The following is a 23134-nucleotide window of genomic DNA, read 5'->3' on the forward strand; positions in this document are numbered from 1 at the left end:
TAAGTGAAGTATAGATTCCTCAGGCTGCTCGAGAAGTAGTTTCTATCCATACATTTATCCATTCACCCGTATAAAACTACTTATCTCACGTTCACAAATCATAACTTGTACTTTCTTGGTCCCCTGAGACACCCGGTCACCAGATGTGCTCTGCCCACACTGCCCAGGTGCAGAAAGAGCCACCTTGCTAACCCCCCCGAGCTGTGACTCTCCTCAGTCCTGCTGCAGAAGCTCTGACACCCCAGAGTTGGGTAGGTTTGTGGTACTGCCCTGGGGGTTTGAAGGTGAGGGTTCAGACAGATCCTCCTCTGACTCCATCCTCTGCTGAATGCTCTAAATTTGTTGTTTGGGGGGATATGAAATGTTACACAGGCTGGGTTTTGACCTAAAGTTTAACTATGTACCCGAGCTTTTGCTCACTAGTGAGAGCATTTTAATAAATGTATAATTGTACTTCAGGAGGGAGCTGTCTGTAGGTTGGGCCAGCATGTGGAGTTTATACTAACAACCAGGCTTTTTCTCTGCTTTAGCAAAGGTCTGTGTCATCTCCCAGACTACACTGCGTACAGCCAGGGTCTCATACTTAAAGTGCATCTGCACTTGGTGTGAGCGTCCTCCTGTGTACTTGGTAGCCTGTTGATGCTGTTGCTTTGAAGTTTCCCTTCCAGTTTATTCTGGTTTTTACCATTCCTTGTAATCCTCCTGTTCCCAACTGTAGCTGATCCTACTCTTTTAGAGTATACATCAGAGCATAAAGGGACTGGAAGAAACCGACAACAAAAGAATAGTGATTTTTTTTTTTTTTGTTTTGATTAAACTCTTTGCCAGGCAACAAATGCTTCATAGGTTACTGGTTTTAAGACATCACATTTCAGTCCACTTACAACCCATGTGTCTGATTATGAAGAAGATCATTTGTCCCTAGACATTAACCGAGTTGACTTCAGTCTGTATTAACATAACAGTGTGGAACAAAGTAACATAGAATGTTCTTTGAGTTTTCTGAGTGGTCGCTAACATTACAAGTTATGATCCGTTTCTTTTGTTGTCAGTGCTTGGCTGCTATGTATCGAAAGGCTAAAACACATTGGGTGAGAAATTTAATAGTTTGGAGGGAGGTAAAAATGTGCCCATTTTTCTTAATTGGGCACCTGTATATAAAGCAACTGCAGTTTTTAGCTACTGACTTGGATTTTTGGCTGGATAGAATTTTGTTCGACTTTTCCCAACGTATCTCTGTTTCCCCCTTTCTCTTATTGAAACCATTTTATAAAAGAAATTGAATCGAGTGTTTGAGCGGAGGGAGGAGTTAACCAGTCCAGTGAGGTAGAGAAAAGCGTGGGCATAAATTACAGATTGTTATCTTCATTCCTTCCCCATTTCCCCACAGCTCTGGTTTCCTCCTTTATGGTAGAGGACCCGTATGAAACCCTGGCACTGGAGAGGCCTTAGAGATGATGCAAGTTCATGTCCTGGCTTTTGCATGTGAGCAAACTGAACTCATTCCAGCCAGAGGAGTCTTCTTTATCTTTAATTTAAAGACACTGCGTGAAGAGCTGCCTTAGAAACTCAATGGAGTGTGTTGCAATTGGGAAATTTTTCTATCATAAGTAAATTTTTATCAGTCTAATCAATACTGTATTTTCCTTATCATCCATGTGAGGTTACACAGGAAGCCTTTTTGATCTTCATACATTAAAAGAAAATATTTGTTTCTAACACAAAATATTTCCTGCTGATTACTTAGCTTGTGTCCAGTGTAGTGTTTGGGAACATACACAGTGTCCTCACGGGACACTTGGCCAATGTAGGTGGTGAAGAGAGGATCATACAGCCATTAGCCTTGGGATTCCCCAGAATTTGTTTCAGAACCTTTAAGTAGCTCATTTTTTTAGGATTTTGCTCTTTGTTATAGAGGGAGGAATAGATGTTCAAGAAGGGTTTACCTTTTGTTTCTATTCACTTGGAGTTGCCCTGTTGTTAGAAGTTATTAAGTAGAACACCGTCCTTAAAAGAGGTGATGGGTAGCTGGTCATCATCTCCTGTGTGAAAGCCCTTCGCATTGGTATTTAGGTCACAGGGTGTAATACACTGTTGGTCCTGTGTGAGCTATGGAGCTGTGTTATAGTCACAGCCTAGATTCCAGATTCTACCCATGGATTGCATTATGGGTTGGTAACATTCGCTCACAGAAGTGACTGAGAGAGAATATTCTCATACACTACCTGGCCCTGTGATGCTTAGTCCATTTGTAGGTATTGAACATCACCCCATGCTTCCCTCAGTTGGTCCTTACTGACCCAGCCAACTGCTCTTCAGTTGCTGTTCATTTCCCTCACATTATACTCGTGATGTACTATGGGACCATAGTCAAATTATTTAATGTCTCTGAGCTTCAGTTTCCTTATTGTCCCAATGAGAAAGTCACATCTGGCAGGTTGTTCAGAGAATTAATGTGTCAAGAAAGCTAGAACTGTGCATAGCGCATAGTTAGACTCAGTCACATCTCCTGTCCCACTTTTTTGTATAAGTTGCTAAGTAAGCCATAAATTGGTGATCATGCTTTCTCCTTCACCAGTATCTATTTATCTGTCTGTCTGTCTATCTATCTGTTGATCTATGTCTTGGGCTTTTGAATAAATACATTTTAAAGTTTAACTTTTCTTTTCTTTTCTTTTTTTTTTTTTTTTTTTTTTTTTTTTTTTTTTTTTGCTTTGGAAACAAACAAGCTTCCCTAAGTGGTGATGTCTCTCCTGTCAGTTTTGGACATACAGATCGTCACAGGAGGGCAGGGGGTGAGATTGAAGAAGCCTTTACTCAGACTTAATGTGGTGTTGAAGGAGGAGGAGAAGGTAGTCAGAGAATTGCATGGCTTAATCTTAGCTCTTTAAAAATGTATAGCCTAGAGTACCGTCTAAATTATCCTTTTATCTTACTTATGCAAGAGTGCATCATACTGGGCAAAATCAGGGCCTTGCTAATGGTCACACAGGGAACCTTCCCTGTGCCACTAACTCTCAGGTAAGCTACTCTTTCTTAGAAACAGACTAAATTACTTGCCTCAATTTGTTGCATTCACTTCTGCTACTCTGTAGGTGCCTTTGCTAAGTGGAACTCCCTGAGGTAAAAGGCCCTTCATCTGGGGACTACTTACTCAGGCCCTCATGAACATCACTGCTCTTTAAAAGCTCCAATTACTGCCTGATCCACATCTCTCTCTTTTCTCCGCAGGTCAGTAAGATTGTGTCAAATGTTCCTCAGTTGGAGTTTCTAAACCTGAGTTCCAATCCTCTGAATCTGTCGGTTTTAGAGAGAACATGCGCTGGGTCCTTCTCGGGGGTTCGCAAACTTGTCCTCAACAACAGCAAAGCATCATGGGAAACAGTGCACACAATACTTCAGGAGTTACCAGAGTAAGCCCAGCGAGCATCGGGTAGTGGGGCCATGTTGCCATCTGTGTCTCTGCATAGAATTTCTGCTGCTCTCTCATCTCAGAAACTCTAGAGCTGTAGGTTGAATGGAGAAAGGTCAGAAAAACGAAGTCACTGGAGTGAGGGTGTGGGGTGGCCTGTTCACCTTTCCAGGGGCATAGCTAGGAGCCATTCAATTGCATCCTTCCCTAGAAAATTCCCCCAAGAAGCACTTGTCATCCTGAATACCTCAGCCTTTCTGTATTTTAATCTTTGATTACCTGATTTAAGAATTGTGCTTCAACTCTTTGCTTGTACAATCTCTGAAATGTGTTGACATTGGGATGACTAGGTGCTTCTGTGGGCTAATGTAAAGTGGATCTGGCATTCCTTTCAATAACTTAAGAAAGAAATTATACTTTGGGTTGGCAGCTCAGGGATGTTTTTGTTCTGTTCTGTTTGTGTCTGTTTATGCATATAACTGTTCAGAGGAGAACTTTGACAGAAAGAAATGAAGCTGGAATTTCTTTGATTTTTCTAAGTATAGAAATTATCCAGGTCCCCAGGATCTGGCCTCACACAACTTACTGTGCTTGAGTTCCTCACTGTTAAGCTAATCAGCTTTCTTCATGATGTTCAGCTTCCAGTATGGCATTAAATTAATTGTTTCTTTGAGACAGGGTCTCATGAAGCCCAGGCTGGCCTCATACTCACTCTGTAGCTGAGGCTAGCCTTGAACTCCTTATTCTCCTGGCTCTACCCCTTAGGTGCTAGAATGACTTGTCTGTCCCATTAGATGTGGCAGTTGAATTAACTTTTAAACTCAGACGTCACTTGCTAACCTGTGACCTTTGAGTGGCCTTTGCCAAGCCCTTAACCTCTTTGGGCTCAGTTTCCTTGTCTGTGAAGTGGACACCATTATATTAATATTTCTGGCACAAGGGCTGACACAGAGTGGGGACTTGGTAGTTATTATTTATTTTTATAAACACTTGTCCATGTTGTTTTCTAGAATTTCCTTCTGTTGCTTCTCAGCTTCAGTAAGTCTATTCCTCCTTGATAGCCGGGCATCCTTTCCTGTCTTGTAAACTTCCACTTCCGTTTTGTTGCTACAGAAAACACTCAGAGTTGGTGCTGCACTTTGCTGCGTTCAGTTACACGCAGGATCAGTCTAGCAGCAGCTCACTCCAGTCTCTGCTGCTTCACTCTGGATTACCTTCCCAGCGACACGCCACTTTGAGCTTCGGGAAAACTCCTTTTTATTTTGTCTGTCATACACGCCAGAGTCTCACATATAGTGAGCATTTACTTATTTTCCGTTTTTAAGACAGGGTTTCACTGGGTAACCAGGCTAGCCTCGAACTGATGCTCTTCCCGCCCCAGCCTCCTGGGGTTCCTGACACTTGCATCGTTTAGTTATTGAATGCATGGCAGTGTGTGGGAAGGTCAAAGTCAACTGCTCTCACCCAGTGGCTGTTTCCTTTCTCTCTGCAGTTTGGAGGAGCTCTTCCTGTGCCTTAATGACTATGAAACAGTGTCTTGTCCTTCTGTCTGCTGTCATTCCCTTAAGCTCCTACACATCACAGACAATAACCTCCAAGACTGGACTGAAATCCGAAAGCTCGGGGTAATGTTTCCTTCCCTGGATACCCTGGTCCTGGCCAACAATCACGTGAATGCTATCGAGGAACCTGCTGACTCCCTGGCTAGGTTGTTCCCTAACCTGCGATCCATCAGCCTCCACAAGTCAGGTGAGGCACAGGCTTGCCCTCGTTCTCTGTCAGACTGCTCAAGTTCATGGTGGACTGTAGTAATGACGTGTTTTAGTCATGACTGTACTCGTAAAGGGTGGGTTTCCAGGTACCTACGACCCACTGCACTAAAGACATCATTTTCTTCATAAGTACTCTAATAAGTACTAAGGAGCATAGAATCCTATTCATAATTTACATTTTATACATTAAAAAGGGTCATGTTATACACTGGGCGGTGGTGGCACACTCCTTTAATCCAGCACTCGGGAGGCAGAGGCAGGTGGACCTCTGTGAGTTCGAGGCTAGCCTGGGCTACAGAGTGAGTTCTAGGAAAGGTGCAAAGCTACAGAGAAACCCTGTCTCAAAAAAACAGAAAAAAAAAGGGGGGGGGGTTATGTTATAAAGGAGTAAAATGAAATTGATGATATAGTTATTAAAAGACAGAAAAAAGAATTATAAACTAGATCATTTTACCTAGATACAGGGTAAGGAGTCATAGTCTGGCAGCCTTTTTTAAATGCTCATCTATATACTCTTGATTATCACCTTATTGCTGCTGTCTGCTATACATTACGAGAATGAATTTGTGTTAATGATTTTTATTTAAGACCGGTTTTAGGTTCACAGCACACCTAAGTAGAAAGTACAGATGTATGCACAGCCTGCCTCCACTCTCCACCGCCCACCCCCAGCTGTATGTTGTAACGTGCCCATCAGTGAACTGGTTCTGACATGTCATGCTTCTGAGAGTCAGTAGCTTCCCTTCGAGTGCACCCCATGGGCTCTGAGAAATGAACAGAACAGCTCCTCCAGGTGGGGTGCGCAGACGAGCTCCGTGCTCTCCCTGTGCCCCTGTCCACCTGTTTATCCCTCTAACGTGGACATGCTCGGATCCTCTGTTTTCTCTGCACCTTTGACACAGGGTCATTTATTTAGAGTCACACCATGTGGAGCTTTTTAAAATCAGTTTCTTTCACTTAGTAATTCACATTTAAGCTTCTCATGCCTTTTCGTGGCTTGAGAGGTCCTTTCTTTTCAGCCCAAATGATACTCCATTTTCTAGGGGGTACCATAGTTTATCTATCACCTGCTGAAAGGGCTTTGATTTTACTTTCAAGTTTGAACAGCTTTAAGTAAAATGTTGTAGAATACTATTTTAAGATGTGTTACATTTGTTTATGCTGTGGAACATTTGTTTAATAATGCAAAGATGTGTTGCATTCTTTTAAGTTCATTTGTTTAACTCTGTGAAGTTGTATTACTATGCCTATCTAAAACACCTGATTGATCTAATAAAGAGGTGAATGGCCAATAGCAAGGCAGGAGAAAGGATAGGCGGGGCTAGCAGGCAGAGAGAAGAAATAGAAGGAGAAAACTGGGTTGAAGGAAAAAGGAATGAGAGAGGAAGGAGGAGGACTTCAGGGGCCAGCCACCCAGCTACACAGCCAGACATGGAGTAAGAAGGAAAGAAAAGTATACAGGAACAGAGAAAGATAAAAAGCTCCAAGGCCAAAGATAGACAGGATAATTTAAGAAAAGCTGGTGAGAAACAAGCCAAGCTAAGGCTGGGCATTCATAATTAAGAATAAGCCTCCTGGCCTGGCGGTGGTGGCGCAGGTGGTGGTGCACGCCTTTAATCCCAGCACTCGGGAGGCAGAGGCAGGCAGAACTCTGTGAGTTCGAGGCCAGCCTGGGCTACCAAGTGAGTACCAGGAAAATGCGCAAAGCTACACAGAGAAACCCTGTCTCAAAAAGCCAAAAAAAAAAAAAAAAAAAAAAAGAATAAGCCTCCATGTGTGATTTATTTGGGAGCTGGGCAGTGGGGCCCCCAAAAGAGCAAAAACCACCAACAACAATAAAGCTTTAACCATCTGTGCAGATTTTCAAGTGTATATAAGCTTTCAGTTTGTTTAGGTAAATAATAAGGGTGGGACAGCTGAATCATATAGTAAGATTTTACTTAGTTTTGTAAGAAATCCTAAACTCTCAAAGTAGTTGCACTGTTTTCATTTCCACCGACAGTGAATGAGAGTTGTGTTGCCCCACATGCTGGACAGCATTGGGTGTTGGCATTGGTGTATGCTCTGACTTCTAATAAATGTCTTGAGTTTGAAGTTCCCTAACTGCCCAACAGGAAAGTCTTTCTGTCTGCTTACTTGTTGTCTGTTGTCATCTGTGAAAAGGTTCAGGGACTTTTGCACTTTTGGTTATAGTGAGGTTGTTAGTTGGGTTGTAATTGGGGTGGGTTATGAGGTTCTATTCTTAGGAAGATGAGAGCAAACATTCCAGATAGGGACTGACAAAAAACTGAAGATACCATCAAAGTCCAACTTGATGAACAAGTGAGTTCTATTGAGGTTATTTATAGAAGTATGGGTGAGGGATTACTTACAGGAGCAGAACTGATGCAATGACAGTTGCATCACCAAAGTCCACTCAGTATGAGTGACAGTTCACAAAAACTGGAAACTTGGAGCACACTGAACAACTTGTAGGCAGCTCAACAAGTTGAAGGGTGTCCTTGTCCAAGTGGATCAGTTGGTCTTTGTTTTTTCAAGGCAGTTTGGCTAGTCTCTACTTTTTCTAGGTCTTTGAGCCTTTCTGCCATGGATTCTCAGCAGTCTTTACTATTTATATTTTTGGGGAGGGAGGGACCTAGTGAATCTGGTCAATTTCAGGAACTTCCTGAAGCAATCTTAAGTTGTTTACTTCCAGTCTTAGGGGTTTCCCTATAGTATTTCACTTCCCCTTAGAATGGTCGTGTTGTTTTACTTCCCTGTAAACATCCTGTTTTAAATGTTTTCCTTCAAGATAGAAGATTTAAAGTTGGAGGAAACTGCTACACAACAGCGTGAGCTATTACTTGGGTTGTAAGTTGGATTTTTGTTGAGTTGTTAGTTGGATTGTTGTTAGCTTGATATTTGAGTTATAGTTGGCTGTTAGTTGGGTTGTTAGGTTGTAGGTGAGTTGTTTTCAATGCTGTAGATTGAGCCTAAGGTCTTGTTTGTGCTAATCTATCAGTGATCTAGAACTAAGCGTCTTCACCTGACTAGTGCTCGACTTGCTTCAGAGTTTGGGGTTACTGTGCTCAGGGGTTGGGTGTGTTTTTGTAGTGATTTTGGACCCATTTCCCTGCCATTAGCATGAGGGTAGCATGAAGTAATAAGTTTTAGTTTATGGTTCTCCTGCTCTCGTCACCTGCTAGAACATATTAGGGAAAGTTTGGTATGCCACCCTCACCTCAGACAGTCGTAGTCCATGAGTCTGCATTTAGTAAAGAAGTCGGTCAAGTCCCTTCTTAGAAAAATTCCAGCATGCACCCTGTTTGCTGAAACCATGATGACCCAGTTAGAAGCCGTTGTTGTGGAATGGGAGATGGGAGGCTGTTGGAGAACCAGGCCCACCCTCTCTGTCCTTCACCATTGAGCTCACAAAGACAGGAGAGGCTCTATAAGTGGGTTGGTTGGTTGGCTGTTTTTGTTGCTTTTGGCAGCGTCTCACTATCCTGCCCAAGCTGGCCTTGAACTCCAGATCCTCTTGCCTTAGTTTCTGAGCAGATAAGAATCTAGATATGCAGGACTGAGCCTGTTTCCCCGGGGAGCTACTTTGGAGTTTAACCATATCCTTGTATCCTTGGAAAAGGACCAGCATCTGGCTGGCTGTTTGCACCTCAGCATTTCAGGAATTGATAGGTAACTGCTTGGTCATCTTTATCTTCTTCCTTTTGCTCTTTTCTGGGTTTACTTAAATAATATTTTTTTCCCCAATTAGGTTTGCAATCATGGGAAGACATTGACAAACTAAACTCCTTCCCCAAGCTTGAAGAAGTGAGGTTGCTTGGAATTCCTCTTCTGCAGCCATATACCACCGAGGAACGGCGGAAGCTGGTGGTGGCCAGGTGTGTTGTCCTGCTCCCCTCTGCTTCTTTCTGAAGGGGCCTTCAAGGGCGGTGTAGCCTTCGGGGTGCTGTGGATTGTCCATCTCCTGAGCAGACGGTGCTTGTGCAGTTTCTGTAGTGTAGATGAAATTCTGAACGGTCTTATTCAATAAGAAACACAGAGCCAAATGCAGAGTTAAAGCCCAGAGATGGAGCAGCAGCCAAGAGCTAAGGCCTCCTTCTTACCCCTCCGTTGTCGCTGTCGTCTTTTCCTGAGAAAGAGACCTACTTCCTGTGTGTCTGTATTTTTATTGACTTTCTGTTTTGCCTTCTCATTGGTTGTAAACCCAACCACATGACCTCCTCATCACTGCCTGTCTATACAGACCTCCAGGTCTCTATCGTTGGTATTGAGATTAAAGGCGTGTGTCACCATGCTGGCTGTGTCCTTGAACACACAGAGATTCTGCCTGTCATGTGATCGGGATTAAGGGCATGTACTACCACTGCCAGACTTCTGCTAAATGGCTTGCTATTAGCTCTGACCCCCAGGTAACTTTATTTATTAACATACAAATAAAATCACATTTCAGTACAAATAAAATATTACCATATTTCCCCCTTCTATTAATTATTGTTATTATTATTATTTTGCTATTAGCTCTGACCCCTAGGTAACTTTATTTATTAACATACAAATAAAATCACATTTCAGCACAAATAAAATATCACCATACTGTAGAACTCAGGCTTGGATAAGAATGGATGTGATATCGTGAGCAGGACCTATGGCTGTCCTGCCGAGGCCGCTGGGGGAACATTCTCTTGTAAATGTATGCTTTGTTTGTTTATTTTTAAATGCTTAGAGTATTTGAAAGCCCATTTTAGGTGGTGAGGGGAAACCTACTGATAGAGAATCGTCTGATGCGGTGTCCTTATGTCCTCTAACACGGTGGTCATGTAAAGTGCAGCTGTACCGGGCCATGGGGCCCTCTCCGCAGTGGCTCTTTTCTTCTTGAGGACTCGTCGGTTGACTTGAGAAGGCAGCTGTACTGTCCTGTGCTCCCTGCCTTCCCTGTCTCTGACGCTGCCTCTGCACACCGTGGCAGCGGCTTCCCACCGGTGTGTGCCTGTATGAACCGTTCGCAGAAAGGAGATTTGGGCTGAAATGAAAAGAGCCCGGGGCTTTGCTTTGCTCTCTGTGTGCACCCCACATGGAGCTTTTGAAGGACGGGCAGTAGGCTTTGGGGTTTCTTCAGAAGAGCGCCTCCTTAAGCACTGTACTGATCTTTCTGCCCAGCTAATGCCCAGCTAATGCTGCCATGCCGGTACTTCTTACCACAGTCAGAGGGCTCACTGTGTTCTTGTGGGGAAGCCCGAGTCTCATGGTGGGTAGGCTTTAGGCTTTAGTTCTTCACACAGTTCTTTCACAAGCAGAAGATGTTTTGCGATTTACACATTCCTGTTTTATGAACTACACTGTGAACTTGTGCTATTTGACATGGCAGCTGCCAGCCTGGGTGGCTATGAGCCCTTGAAATAATGTCATGGCTAATTTGAAATATAAAACAGATACTGGATTTCCCCTAGTTTATATGCGTAAGAGACTATAAAAGAGCTCGTGACTTACTTTTTAAAATATTGATTACATGTGGAAATGTTCATATTCTGGTTATATTGGATTAAATAAAATATATTGTTACAATTTTACCTCTTTTTGCTTTTTAAAATGGCTGGAGAGATGGCTCAGTGGTGAAGAGTACTTGCTGCTCTTCCAAGGACCTGAGTTCGGTTCCTAGTACCCATGTCAGGTGGTGTACCCCCGCCTGTAACTCCAGCTCTAGGGAGTCTGTTACCCTCTTTGGGCCTCTGCAGGCACCTGCACATGTGAGTACATATGCAGACACAGACACATATACATGAAAAAGAGAATAAAAACCAATTTTAAAGTGGAGCTGCTAGATACTTCAGATACATGACTGGACTGCATTCCACCCACCTGAGTTGGACAGTGTGACCTAGGGTTGTGCTCTGAAGTGTTCGGTTTAAAACAGAAGATCACCATCACATCCAAAACTGCAGCATGCAGCACTCTTTATTTTGTCCTTTGGATGACTTCGCTGCGTGCCAGTCTTCACACAGGGACAAGGTCCGGCCTGCCGTGTCCTTTCAAAAATGACGACCAATTGCTTCATTTCCAGTGCCTTACACTGTGTTTATTTGGCTTTAACTTATAGACTGCCCTCTGTTTCCAAACTCAATGGCAGCGTTGTGACTGATGGAGAGCGAGAAGATTCGGAGAGGTTTTTCATCCGGTACTACGTGGACGTCCCACAGGAGGAAGTGCCATTCAGGTAAAATGCTCTCAGCAGGCACCATAGAGCGCCAGGCCAAGGTCTGATCCTAGAGGACTTTGGCAATAGATCTAAAGGAAAAATAAAACATAAAGGCAGATATATTTTATTTTCCTGTCCATAGTGCAGTGGCTCTCAGCCTGTGGGTTGTGACCCCTTTAGGGGATCAAATGACCCTTTCACAGGGATCGAATATCAGATATTTACATTACGATTCATAACAGTAGTAAAGCTGCAGTTACTAAGTAGCAGTGACATAATTTCTATGGCTAAGGGTCACCACAGCATGAGGAACTAACTGTATTAAAGGGTCACAGTATTAGGAAGGATGAGGACCACTGCCACAGTACATTTTCTCTAGTCTTCTGTAGACAGTGGACTGGTGTCTGGCTTACACCTGTTTTCCCACACCATGCTTTGTGTCGCCAATTTCTCTTCTCAGAGCACGTTTTCATCTGCCCTCAAACTGGTTCCTTCTGCCTGTTGTGTTTGCTTTGGGCCTAGTAGATCTGCAGATGAGCAGGCTTGGCAAGTGAGGAGAGGTCTGGAAAGGGGACTCTTGAAGGGATGAGTTAGGGTGGCTGCATAAGAAGGGGGATGCAGGGCTGAGTTAGCGTTGTCTGAATTTCGGGAGGAGGTACTGGCTAGTGTGAAAAAGTACCCCTAATACTCCACAGATGAAAGGAAGGATGGAGGGGCGTGTCCCCAAATACGAAAGAAAAGATAACCCTGAAAACAGGTTTCCAGGTGTTGACAAATAGAATTGCTTGCCAAAAAAGTTCCATGCCTCCTTTATTTAAGAAAAAGCCAGGGGGCTGGAGAGATGGCTTGATGGTTTAGACTTGTTCTTGCAAAGGACCTGGGTTCAATTTTCAGCACTCACATGGTCACAGCCACCCATAAGTCTAGTGCCATGGAATCCAACTCCCTCTTCTGACTTCCTAAGGCACCAGGAATGCATGTGGCACACAAACATACATGTAAGCAAAATACTTATACTCATGTATGTACATGTTATGGGATATTTGATCACATTGTAAAACTCCAAGACTGTGTTAATAAAATTAACTTTGGATCAGGAAGTGAAGCCACTGACTAGTTGACAAGAATTAGCCATAGAGAGTATGGAGGACTCAGGAATATGGATAGAGAGACACATAGGAAGGAGTAGGGAGGGACTTAGAGATTCAGAGGCTTTTTGAGACGAGTGGCAAGATGCTTCTTTGCTTGGTCTCATGCCGAAAAGAAAGGCCAGTCAGCTGGTTGCTTCTCAGCATCTCTGATCTAGCAGGTTTTGACTCCAGCATCTGACTCCCAAGACTTTATTGATAAACAGAACAATAGAGACTTAGTTAAAACCCACATTTGGTGGCCATGGCCAAGCCGGTGCCCATGCCCAGCAGGACTGGAAATCCCACCAGGCCTCAGCCTAAGTGGTGGGGTGCTGACTGTGTGGCTGCAGGGCGCAGATGGTAGTTAAAACATCAGTAGATTCAGGTGCAGCCATTAAGCCAGCAGAAAAACAAGACATATAGAATAAATATTAGAAAGAAAGAAGGCAAGGTAAGGCTGGCTAGGGTGAAAATGCTTGCTAAGAAAGCAGGGACAGTAGGATGCATAGTGCTGACAGACATCAGCCTCTGGGGAAATGGAAGGGCAAGACAGAGAATCTGAAGCTCTTGGGCCAGCTAGCTTGACGTGTACAGTGGGAAAACAACAGTGAGAGCCTGTCTCAGACAAGGTGGCAGGTGAGGCTGACCTCTGACCTCTGAGCTCCACATGCACACTGAGGCACATGTGCATCCGCACCCACACCCACATCCACAAGTGCAAACACATGCAAGAAAGGAAAGAAGAAACTACCCTTGAAACATTAAAAAGAAAAGGAAAACGAAATAGCTGGGCATGGTGGCATATACCTGTAACCCCAGACCTCAGGAAGTGGAGGAGAAAATAAGAGCAGGAGTTCAGTGGTAGCTATGGCTATGTAGAGAATCGTGTTCTTGGACGGGAAAAAAAAAGAGAGGGAGAGAGAGGAGGAGGAGGAAGGAGAAGAATAAACTTTGGTGGCCTTCATCTGTAATCCTAGCATTAGAGCATCCAGTAGCAGAATTGGGGTTCAGAGTTTGAGGTTAGCAAGGGCTAAATGTGTTAAAACAAACAAAAACTGCACTATGAAACCAAAATGGCAGAAACAGCAACAAGAAATCTTCAAGACTAACATGAGCCCTTACTAGATCCAGGGGTCAGCCGAGCAAAGTGGACATAGGGAGGGGGTGAGGCAGTTGAGTTGAACCTTGTGTCTACAAATACTCAGGATTCTGAGTCATTCTTGCTGGATGGACGTGTTTTCTCCTCAAATGTATTAATGTTTACAGACTAAGCTAAGTGACTTAAAGCAGTACATTTTGTAGGGCTGTGAGTTTGCATAAAGATCCCTCTGTGGTTATTTAGAAATATTTAAACTCCTGAGTATTTAAAATGTTAGTGAAATTAAAGATTCTTAATAGTCTTTAAATTAACTCAGAACAGCCAGGTGAGGGATTTTATTACACCTTTTTAATAAACACTGTACAAACGAGATTTGAACTAAATGGAAAAAAAAGTTTAAATGTGGTCCATGGCTGCAAGATGGCCTATCGGGTAAGGGGTGATGGTGCTCATCACTAAGCCTGATGATGGGAGTCTGACCCTCAGTGTGGAAGGACACAACCCAGTCCTGCAAGCTGTCTTGTGACCTCCACACACACGTCATGGCATGAACAGCGGTTGCTGCACCCAGGTGTGCTGGCTGCTCATGTGCACTCACGCTCTCAAATGCACGTGTGTGTGCACACACACAGGAGCACACGCAGAAAAGAAATAGATCTTAAACTTAAAATATGGTCCAGTATCTATTTTCATTTGGTTAACTTACTAAGACCTGTAGATACAGCTCTGTGGGCACAGACTGACAAAAAGGAACAGAGGAAATTGTTTTCTGTCCTAATGGTGTGATTATCTTGACGTGCACTTACTCCTCTGTAAGAGTGTTCTAGAATGAAAGCCAGAGAAATCAACCTTGATTAGCTTTAATCAGCAGAGAAGTGCATTAGGAGGATCTTGGGAAGAACTGTGAGGAAGGAACCAAGGGAGGCTGCGACAGTCCTGGCTTCAGCTCCTCTTGATGTGGCCCTGTTGTCTGGGACACCCGCAGCTGTGTCAGTGGCTGTGGATTTCTGCCATTTAGAGTTTCCACTGAGTTCCTGCCGCGTGACCAGTGGCCTTGTAGAGCTGGCCGATGAGGATGGCCACGCCCCTATTTGTGCAGCCCCATTCTAATCAGAGCATTTACTGCGACCCCAGGCTGACCTTGAACTTAGGCCCTCTTGTCTCTGCCTCCTAAGTACGAGGACTACAGTTGTCACCACCGTTCTTATTTTAACCACCAGGTTTTTTTTTTTTTTTTTTCTAGAACTTCTTTTGAGAAATACTGAAACGTCAGATTTTTGGTTGTTCATTTTGCTTTTCTGTTGGACAGTGCTGAGGATGGAACCCAGTACTAGGTGAACTCTCTTTCTGAGCTACATCCCCAGCATCCTGATCTTCACACTTGCCCCAGATAGAAGCCATTCACCAGAAGTAACAGCTTACTTCTTAATCTTTCCAACATCGGTGTATTCCTTTTCTCAATTGTAAGAAAGACAGTGTTCTTGCATATCCTTAATGTGGTCCTTGTGCAAATGGAAATGTGTTTCTGGACAGCCCAGGTCTTATGGACTGCTGTGTTTAGTGCTAAGTGTTGGACCTTTAGGGGGCATCTATATTACTTTTATATCATGATACCTGTTGACTCAATAGTGAAGTTGACCATTCTAGTATACCTTTTACAGAATGATGGAAAATGAGGGAAAAAAAAGAAAAATAAATTTAAATTTGTAAATATATACATGCATGTAACAATGAACCCAATGTAAATGTGGATTGATACTGTTATTTTAACACTGATCCCAGGGCCACAGTTGGCCTTCACTGCTTTCGTCCATTGCCTACACACACACACACACACACACACACACACACACACACACACACACACAGTCCCTGTTGGCTTATGGCTCTCTCTGACTTCCGGCAGGGCAGTCAGAGGCAGCTGTTTCTGTTGGAGTCTGCGCCCTTACCAGTTTTACATATCTGTGCTTTCTTGTCTTGGAATTTCTCCCTCTAGACCTGGCAGTGCAGGGAAATGCTAAAGAGAGCCTCTGGATTCCATCCACATCCAAATGTGACTCCTTTATTTCCCCTGACATTTAATCACCTACCTTGGCTGCCATGTCTACAAACTTTTTTGGGCAATACATTCGGCCTGGCGTTGTGGAGAAATAGAATGGGTAGCTGTGGGGTACAGTTTCCAGGAGGATGTTATTCTAAGGGCTAAGCTCAGAAACCTTGTAAAGCTTGTGAGTGTAAAAGCTGTTTTGCAAGCTGTTTGTTGGATGAACTCAGGGTCTGTCCTGCACCCCGCTGGCAGCCTTTGGGGCTGCAGACCTACTCCTACTCAGGAAGAGCTGGAGTTATTTTTGACCCAAGTGAAGCGGTTGGTGGAGATGCAAGGAGAGTCACCATCAGCAGGCCTCTGTGGTGACAGTGTCTGTGCCTCTCTCAGGGGAAGGAAGCATTCTTGCTTCGCTTTAATGCTGCAGTTGAACAAGGTCCATGGGCTCCTTAAAGTGACCCTACAGACTGCATGATCCGTCCATTGCTGCAGAGGATTCACAGACTGTTTAATTAACGCATTTGTTTGTTGTGGTATAGGGGTGTGTGTGTGTGTGTGTGTGTGTGTGTGTGTGTGTGTGTGTGTGAGAGAGAGAGAGAGTGTGTGTGTACACCTGTGAGTATGGAGGCCAGAGATTGATATCTGCTGTCTTCCTCAGTTGCTCAGTTGCTCTCCATATTATTTTTTGAGACAAGGTCTCTCACTGAAGCTGGAGCTCAATGATTTAGTTAGCTTGCCAGCAAGTTCCAGGAATCCTCCTATCTCAGCAATGATAGGTGTGTGGTATCCCTGACTTTTACCAGTGCTGTTGGGGATCTGAACTCAGGTGGCAAGCACTGTACTGACTGAGCTCTCCCCAGCCCCTGGACACAGACTATAATGACCCTCCCTTCCTTCCTTCCTCCCTCCCTCCCTCCCTCCCTCCCTCCCTCCCTCCCTTCCTTCCTTCCTTCCTTCTTTCCTACCTGCCTACCTACCTTTTTATCTCAGTATGCCTACTTTCCCATCCACTAGTGCTTAAATGCCACCACTTGGCTACTTCTGTCCTTCTGGTGGAAACAGGTAGACTGATTTCAGTCCCTACCCGCGTCTCTGACCTTTGAAGGCTTTTTCAGAGATGTGGTACTCCTCTTACAGTTTCAAGGCTTAGAGTAAGAAGTATCTTCTGGGTCCTTCTAAGGTTTCATGAGTAGAAGGTGGGTAGAAGGGTAGTGTGGGTGACATGATCACTTGTGTTATTCTTGTGTCCGTCAGGTTTTGAATTCTTGCACACTTATATTTGGCATCTCAGCTTCCTTTAGCATAGACCACGGCTAAATCTACTTTCTGGTCAGCCAGCTGGACACACACTGTAACTGCTTTCTGCTGCTAATGGGGCCTATCAGATTTGAGACCTTCTGGTAAGTTCTATGCCAACAGAGCCAGCAGGAGCAAAAAGTGCCTTTCCTTCCTTGGTCTGCACGCTCAGACTCTATTTGTATACTGACTTCCAGTATGTCTATCTTCTCGGTGACCAGAGTTGTGTTTTATGATTACCATCTCTGAGTGTGCCCTGATCTGATGCTAACTGGCCAGGATATATATATGGATTAATGTATCCATATATATATATATGATTAATGTATCCTTATAGGGTGATTTTAGAGAATCAGACTCATTAATAAGTGAAGGGCTACCCAGTTACCAGGGATGTTCAACACCTCCACACACCTTCATTCCAATACTCTCTTCCCCTTTTTCCTAATGGTATTTTACTTTTTAGATTTTTTTAAATTACATATAGGTGTTCGTGTGGATTTGTATGTGGGTCTGTGAATGTGAGTGTGGGTGCCAGTGGAGGCCAGAGGTGTTAGATACCCTGGAGCTGCAGTTGTGGGTAGCCTTGGGCCACCCAGTGGGAGTGCTAGGAACTGCACTCTGGTCCTCTGCAAGAGCGGCATGTGCTCTTAACTTCTGAACCATCTCTCCAGCCCTCCTTCTCCTTCCTCCAATCACTGCCTCAGCTTTCCCGTGGCCATTTGACTCTTACAGACCTTACTCACTTGCAGTTAAGAAGCAAGGATATAAACTCTTGTATATTTTTTATGCTGCCTTAGCTGTTTTGTTAGAAAAATAAAGGCACTTTTTTTGGTGAGGACAGGAATGGGATCTTACTATATAGCTCAACCTCAAACTCATGTTATTTATTTAAATTAATTTTTATTTATGTGTGTCAGAGGGTGAGTTGTGTGTGTGCCTATGGAGGCCAGAAGACCTCCTTGATTCCCTGGAGCTAGAGTTAACAAGTGGTTTGTGAGTTGCCCAAAAAGGGTTCTGGGAACCAAACTCTGGTCCTCTGGAAAAGCAGGGAACATTCTTAATCCCAGAACCACCCCTCCAGCCTCTAGCCGTGAATTCTTGATGCCCCTTTGTCTGCACTGTGAGTGCTGGGATAATAGGCACACGCAGCCATGCCCGGCTAGATTGTATTTTTAATAGGACCCGCATTTCAGCCTCCTCCTTGGGCGTAGTTATGGGGATCTCACCCTAACCTAGCAGGTGCTGTGCCTCGTGGCCTTGAATTCATAAGCTCCTCATTATGGCAGCGCTGTCAGGTACCCCGAGCTTTGCACATGACCATGGGTGATAATTAGTTCTTTCAGTTCTCCGCACTGATTTAAGAATGTCTCTGTGAGCACTGATACAATACCCACCAAGCACAGATTGCCCTTCATTACCTGAGAGTCGATTGCTTGTAATTCATCTACTCTCTGCTACTAATTTCTTAGTGCAAACAATGGACTCAACTCTGGACAAGTTAAGTCGGGTAGGAATTTAGTGAGAGGATAATGGATGCTGTGTGGCTCACACAACTGACAAGAAGATTAGCGAATTATACTTGGGCAGGATCAGTGCACTGCAAGGTCCAGGCAGGATTTCTGTATCCGTACATGAGCAGCATGCTTCGGATAGTGAAAGTTGGATAGTCCTCAGCAGTCAGCACGCCACCATCGCCCTCAGACCTTTGTAGCCATGCCTGTGAGTCCTCGGATCTCTGTCTGCTGCCGGCAACCTCTGAAGGAACTAGAGAGATGGCTCAGCACTTAAGAGTGCCTTCTTACACTCTTACAGAAGACTCAACTTTGGTTCCCAGCACCCATGTGGCAGCTCACAACTGTCTGGAATTCCAGTTCCAGGGGATCTGATGCCCTCTTGTGAGCTCTGTGAGCTCCTGCACACATGTGGTAGACATCGAGGCATACATACATATATAATAAGAACACACAAGCTGTCATACCTGCATCTTTGCTTAGTACCTAAGATTTAAAAGGACAGCCTTGTGTCATATCTTCTCTTCTAGTTTCCGGGGAACACGGAAAGAATATCTTCTCTTTAGTGTTTGTACTTCTTTTAGCTGTTTGCATCTCGTCTGTTTTGAAACACCCTCCCCCCCCCCCAAGGCCCTAATCAGAAGCACATTCGGGTATTGATAGCCAAAGCTGACTTCCATCATCCACTACAATGCCTGTTCCCTAGTAGTTTTCATATAAATCTCCTGGTGGACCTATTCAGCAAATGTTTGGAGTCCTTGTGATATGCCAGAACCATGTTATGTCTTTAAAAAGGAACTGTGGGGGCTCATGACGTGGCACAGCAGGTAAAGGTTGCCACCAAGCCTGTCACCGTGAGTTCCGTCTGCGGTACCCACACAGTGAGAAGAGAGAGCTGCCTCCTGAAATTGCCTTTTGTGCCTCTGAGTGTGCCATGGGACCCATATCCACAAACTAAATGAATGTAATGCAGCCTTCAAAGAAGCTGTAGTGGCATTTATGCTCGATAGTCAGAGGAAGTGACAGATGAGAAAACAGTGTATGTGAAGTGCATAGTGTGTATAGATGCGGTCCCTATGAGTAAGAATGGTGATACGTGAGCAGGTACTGTACTCACCTCTTCTCTTCCAAACTGCATCCGTCACCTCTTCCTACAATACTGAAGAAGCACACATAAACCCCCACCCCCACCCCAGGCATCTTAGTCCACGGTGGGATTGCAACTCCTTAGGTAAGCCAGTGTTTGCCCTGAGTCAGACGGGCTTTAGACTCCTGGAAAGCGTGGCCATTTGCTTTGGAGAGAACATTTCTCTTCCTTTGACTGAATCTGTTGCTACTGCTGCTGCTGGTGGTGGTGGTGGGACTTTTAAACCAGTATCCAATTCCGTTTCCCGTGCTCTGACTTCCTCTTCAGTCTCCTCTAGTGACTCGGTTTCCTATGCTGACTTCCTCTTTAGTCTCCTCTAGTGACTCGGTTTCCTGTGCTGACTTCCTCTTCAGTCTCCTCTAGTGACTCGGTTTCCTGTGCTGACTTCCTCTTCAGTCTCCTCTAGTGACTCGGTTTCCTGTGCTGACTTCCTCTACAGTCTCCTCTAGTGACTCGGTTTCCTGTGCTGACTTCCTCTACAATCTCCTCTAGTGACTCGGTTTCCTGCTCTGACTTCCTCTACAGTCTCCCCGAGTTTCAGTTTCCTGACAGCCTCTCCCTGGTTCCCCTGCCTCATGTTAATTAGACGTAAATCACGCTATTTAACGTAGACATCAGTGAGGAAAGAGCCCCAGGTTGTCTCTGAGTGGCACATGAAGGGCCGTGATGGCGAGCTGAGGCTCCCGTAGCAGCAGAGTTACCTGGTGACTCAGTAGCTTTCTTCACATCTGTTTGGTTGTGAGTGATCATCTTACCAATGAAACTCACTATGGACAACCCAGAGATTTACTGAGTCTGTTTTCCTACCCCAGAATAAAATGTTTGGGGCACTGAAGGGAGCCGTACGTCAGTGTTGTGAGAGTGTCTTATAAGTGTAAGAGTTCAGTAATTGCCTACAGGTGCTCAGTTACCCTTTCCCCTCTCCTGCTGGGTGGGGCCTCCTTGCTATGCCTGCTTATGGTGAGTAACTGGCTAACAGGAAACTGAGCCACCCGACATAGTCTGCATGTTTATTTACTTCATGAAGCAACCGAAGAAGAAAAGCCTCTGTTCTCGGATTCTTGGCCCTCAAGCATCCCGGTGTGTGCTGGTCAATAGGCCCGTTCTTTCGGGGCCTTCCTCTGTGCCTCGTCTCCCAGAGGCTCGTGGGGCAGTGGGGTCTGGTTTCACAGTAATCAAGTGTGTGCTGCAGGTGGCTGGAAAGATGTCCTCTCCTGGCTGGTCATGTTTCAATGCCTGGCTTCTTCTGCCTCACCAGGAGATCTTCTAGGAATTGACTGTAGATCCTAGCCGGGGTTCAGGGGACAGTTTAATTTACTTACTGGATACTTGCTGTAAACCAGGTGGCACTGGACCAGAAACTGGGGTACGTGGACACACCAGTGTCTGGAGAGGCTTGCTTTAGGGCCACACTGGAGATACCTCCTCACCACATCTGCCCCTCTGCCCACACCCGATCCTCCTCACCACATCTGCCCCTCTGCCCACACCCGATCCTCCTCACCACATCTGCCCCTCTGCCCACACCCGATCCTCCTCACCACATCTGCCCCTCTGCCCACACCCGATCCTCCTCACCACATCTGCCCCTCTGCCCACACCTGATCCTCCTCACCACATCTGCCCCTCTGCCCACACCCGATCCTCCTCATCACATCTGCCCCTCTGCCCACTCCTTTGTTCCTGCCCTAAGCTCTTGCGAGAGCTACACAGTCACCTATGACTTCACCCCTTTAACACAGTTCCTCATGCTGTGGTGACCTGCTCCCTCAACCATACAATTATTCTCACTGCTACTTCATAATTATAATTTTGCTACTCTTATGAATCGTAATGTAAATATTTTTGGAGATAGAGGTTTGCCAAAGGGGTTTTGACCCACAGGTTGAGAACCGTCTGGGTTCTTTTCTTTTTAAGTTAGACTTTCACAAACTATCCTTAGATGGCTTGTAATTTCTGTCTGCTGTGTTCTTGAGTCCAAACTTGTATTGTTAAATTACAGCGGCCCAGTCCCTAGTCCGTGAACCCACTGGTTGGCAGAAACTCAAGCCTCTGGGTTCAAACAACGGAAGCAGGAACCCGCTTGCTGGTGACCAGCACGTCTCGTGTGCTCTCACCTCACGCTCTGGCACTCTCTCTCAGTTTGAACTGCAGGTTACCTGTGTGGCTTCTTCTCTTGCTTGATTTGAGAGTCTTTCTTGGCACACCCTAGCTAAAATAGTTCGCCTCCGTCTCCTGCAGTTCCCTTAACTTACTTTGATTTTATCACCAACACCTGGTTTACATTATACTGACTGTCCACTCGTATGTTAGTCCCTCCATCACCCCCCCCACACACACACACACACACTGAACTGTCAGCTGAGTAGAAGTAGCAACATTTTCTGTTCAGTGCCGTTCTTTCTTCCCAGGACCCAGAACATTGCCTGGCAGGGTGGCACTGTAGTGACATTTCTATACTCAGAGTGCATGGGGAAGAAGATTAGACCAGGGAAAAGACTACCCTTTCCTAGGAAATGTTTGTGTTCCCCTGGAGGTGAGGAGAATCTTCTGGATGGTGTTTTCACATAACTAGTGAGGCAGAACTTGGGAGGTGCTGACAGTAATGGAGAATGGGAGGAGCCGGGGGGCTGCTGAGTTCTTAGCTGCTCTTTCCTTGATGGCTACTAGGAAATTGCTGGAAGTTTGATGTGTCCATGGCTTGGTTCAAAGGGTGGGCTTGGGTTCTGGTTACAAGGAGGGACTGAAAGAGACCTGGAGACTGAATTAGTAATGGAGACTGTAGTAAAAGAGGTGGTGTGCTGGACCCCACAGGTCTTTATAGAGGATGCCCATGTTTGGCTGAATTATAGAACTCAGTCCTCAGAAAACACATTGCACAGCTGTACTTGATTTCAGATATTTATAGTGGAGATTCCTCTGGGGGTATATAAACATCATTCAGGGAGACAGGCGCCTCCCTGCTGACGGCTCCTGCACATGTGTATTATTTTTATTCTGCCCTTTATCAGATGCCTGTCACACTGCTTCTGTTTACCGTTTTCCCTCCATCTTGTATTTGCTCGCTCTCTCCATCTCCTCTGAGAGATTGGATTTAAATTGCTTCTTTACTACTGAACTAAAACTAGCCCTCAGTTTCATTTTAAAGAGAGAAAAAAAGGACAAAAGGAGGAACTTCCTTTTGGATGCCAGCATCCAAAGCATCTTTGGGGTACAGTGGCTTCTTGTTCTGAGCCCAGTAGGGGGAAGTAAGTGAGCTGATTTGGGGTGTCTTTTGTTAGACTTTAAAATTTCATACTTCATTCAAAGAGATGTAAGAGCCGAGTTAACAGTTAGCTGCTAACGGAGCCTGCAACAGAGCCAGATGGAGCAGCTTCTTAGCTTTTCTCTGCCTCACTGCCCTCTAACGCTGGCCCCTCACTTTGTATCCTGGGAAGGCTCCTATATGATGTCAAGGATTAGGCGGCCAGTTCCTCGAGTGCTTACTTGTTGTCGCCAGTGGTATGCTTTGTGAAGTATGGAGGGTA

General features: G+C 44.9%; 1 protein-coding gene across 6 annotated transcripts in view; it reads left to right on the forward strand.

Moving 5' to 3' along the window:
* Positions 1 to 23134, forward strand: part of Tbcel (tubulin folding cofactor E like) — a 62490-nt gene that overhangs the window by 25613 nt on the left and 13743 nt on the right. For 5 of the 6 annotated variants that reach the window (XM_028866309.2, XM_037207581.1, XM_037207583.1 and 2 more), the window contains exons 4-7: positions 3232 to 3413; positions 4905 to 5161; positions 8936 to 9062; positions 11279 to 11395. In XM_028866309.2, coding sequence (XP_028722142.1) covers positions 3232 to 3413; positions 4905 to 5161; positions 8936 to 9062; positions 11279 to 11395 — 683 coding nt within the window. Of the gene's footprint in view, positions 1 to 3231; positions 3414 to 4904; positions 5162 to 8935; positions 9063 to 11278; positions 11396 to 14849; positions 16214 to 23134 lie in introns of those variants that run through there. The other variant, XM_037207584.1, reaches the window with a different exon arrangement.

This window comes from Peromyscus leucopus, chromosome 7 (assembly GCF_004664715.2).
Source record: "Peromyscus leucopus breed LL Stock chromosome 7, UCI_PerLeu_2.1, whole genome shotgun sequence".
Classification (NCBI taxonomy): Eukaryota; Metazoa; Chordata; class Mammalia; order Rodentia; family Cricetidae; genus Peromyscus; species Peromyscus leucopus.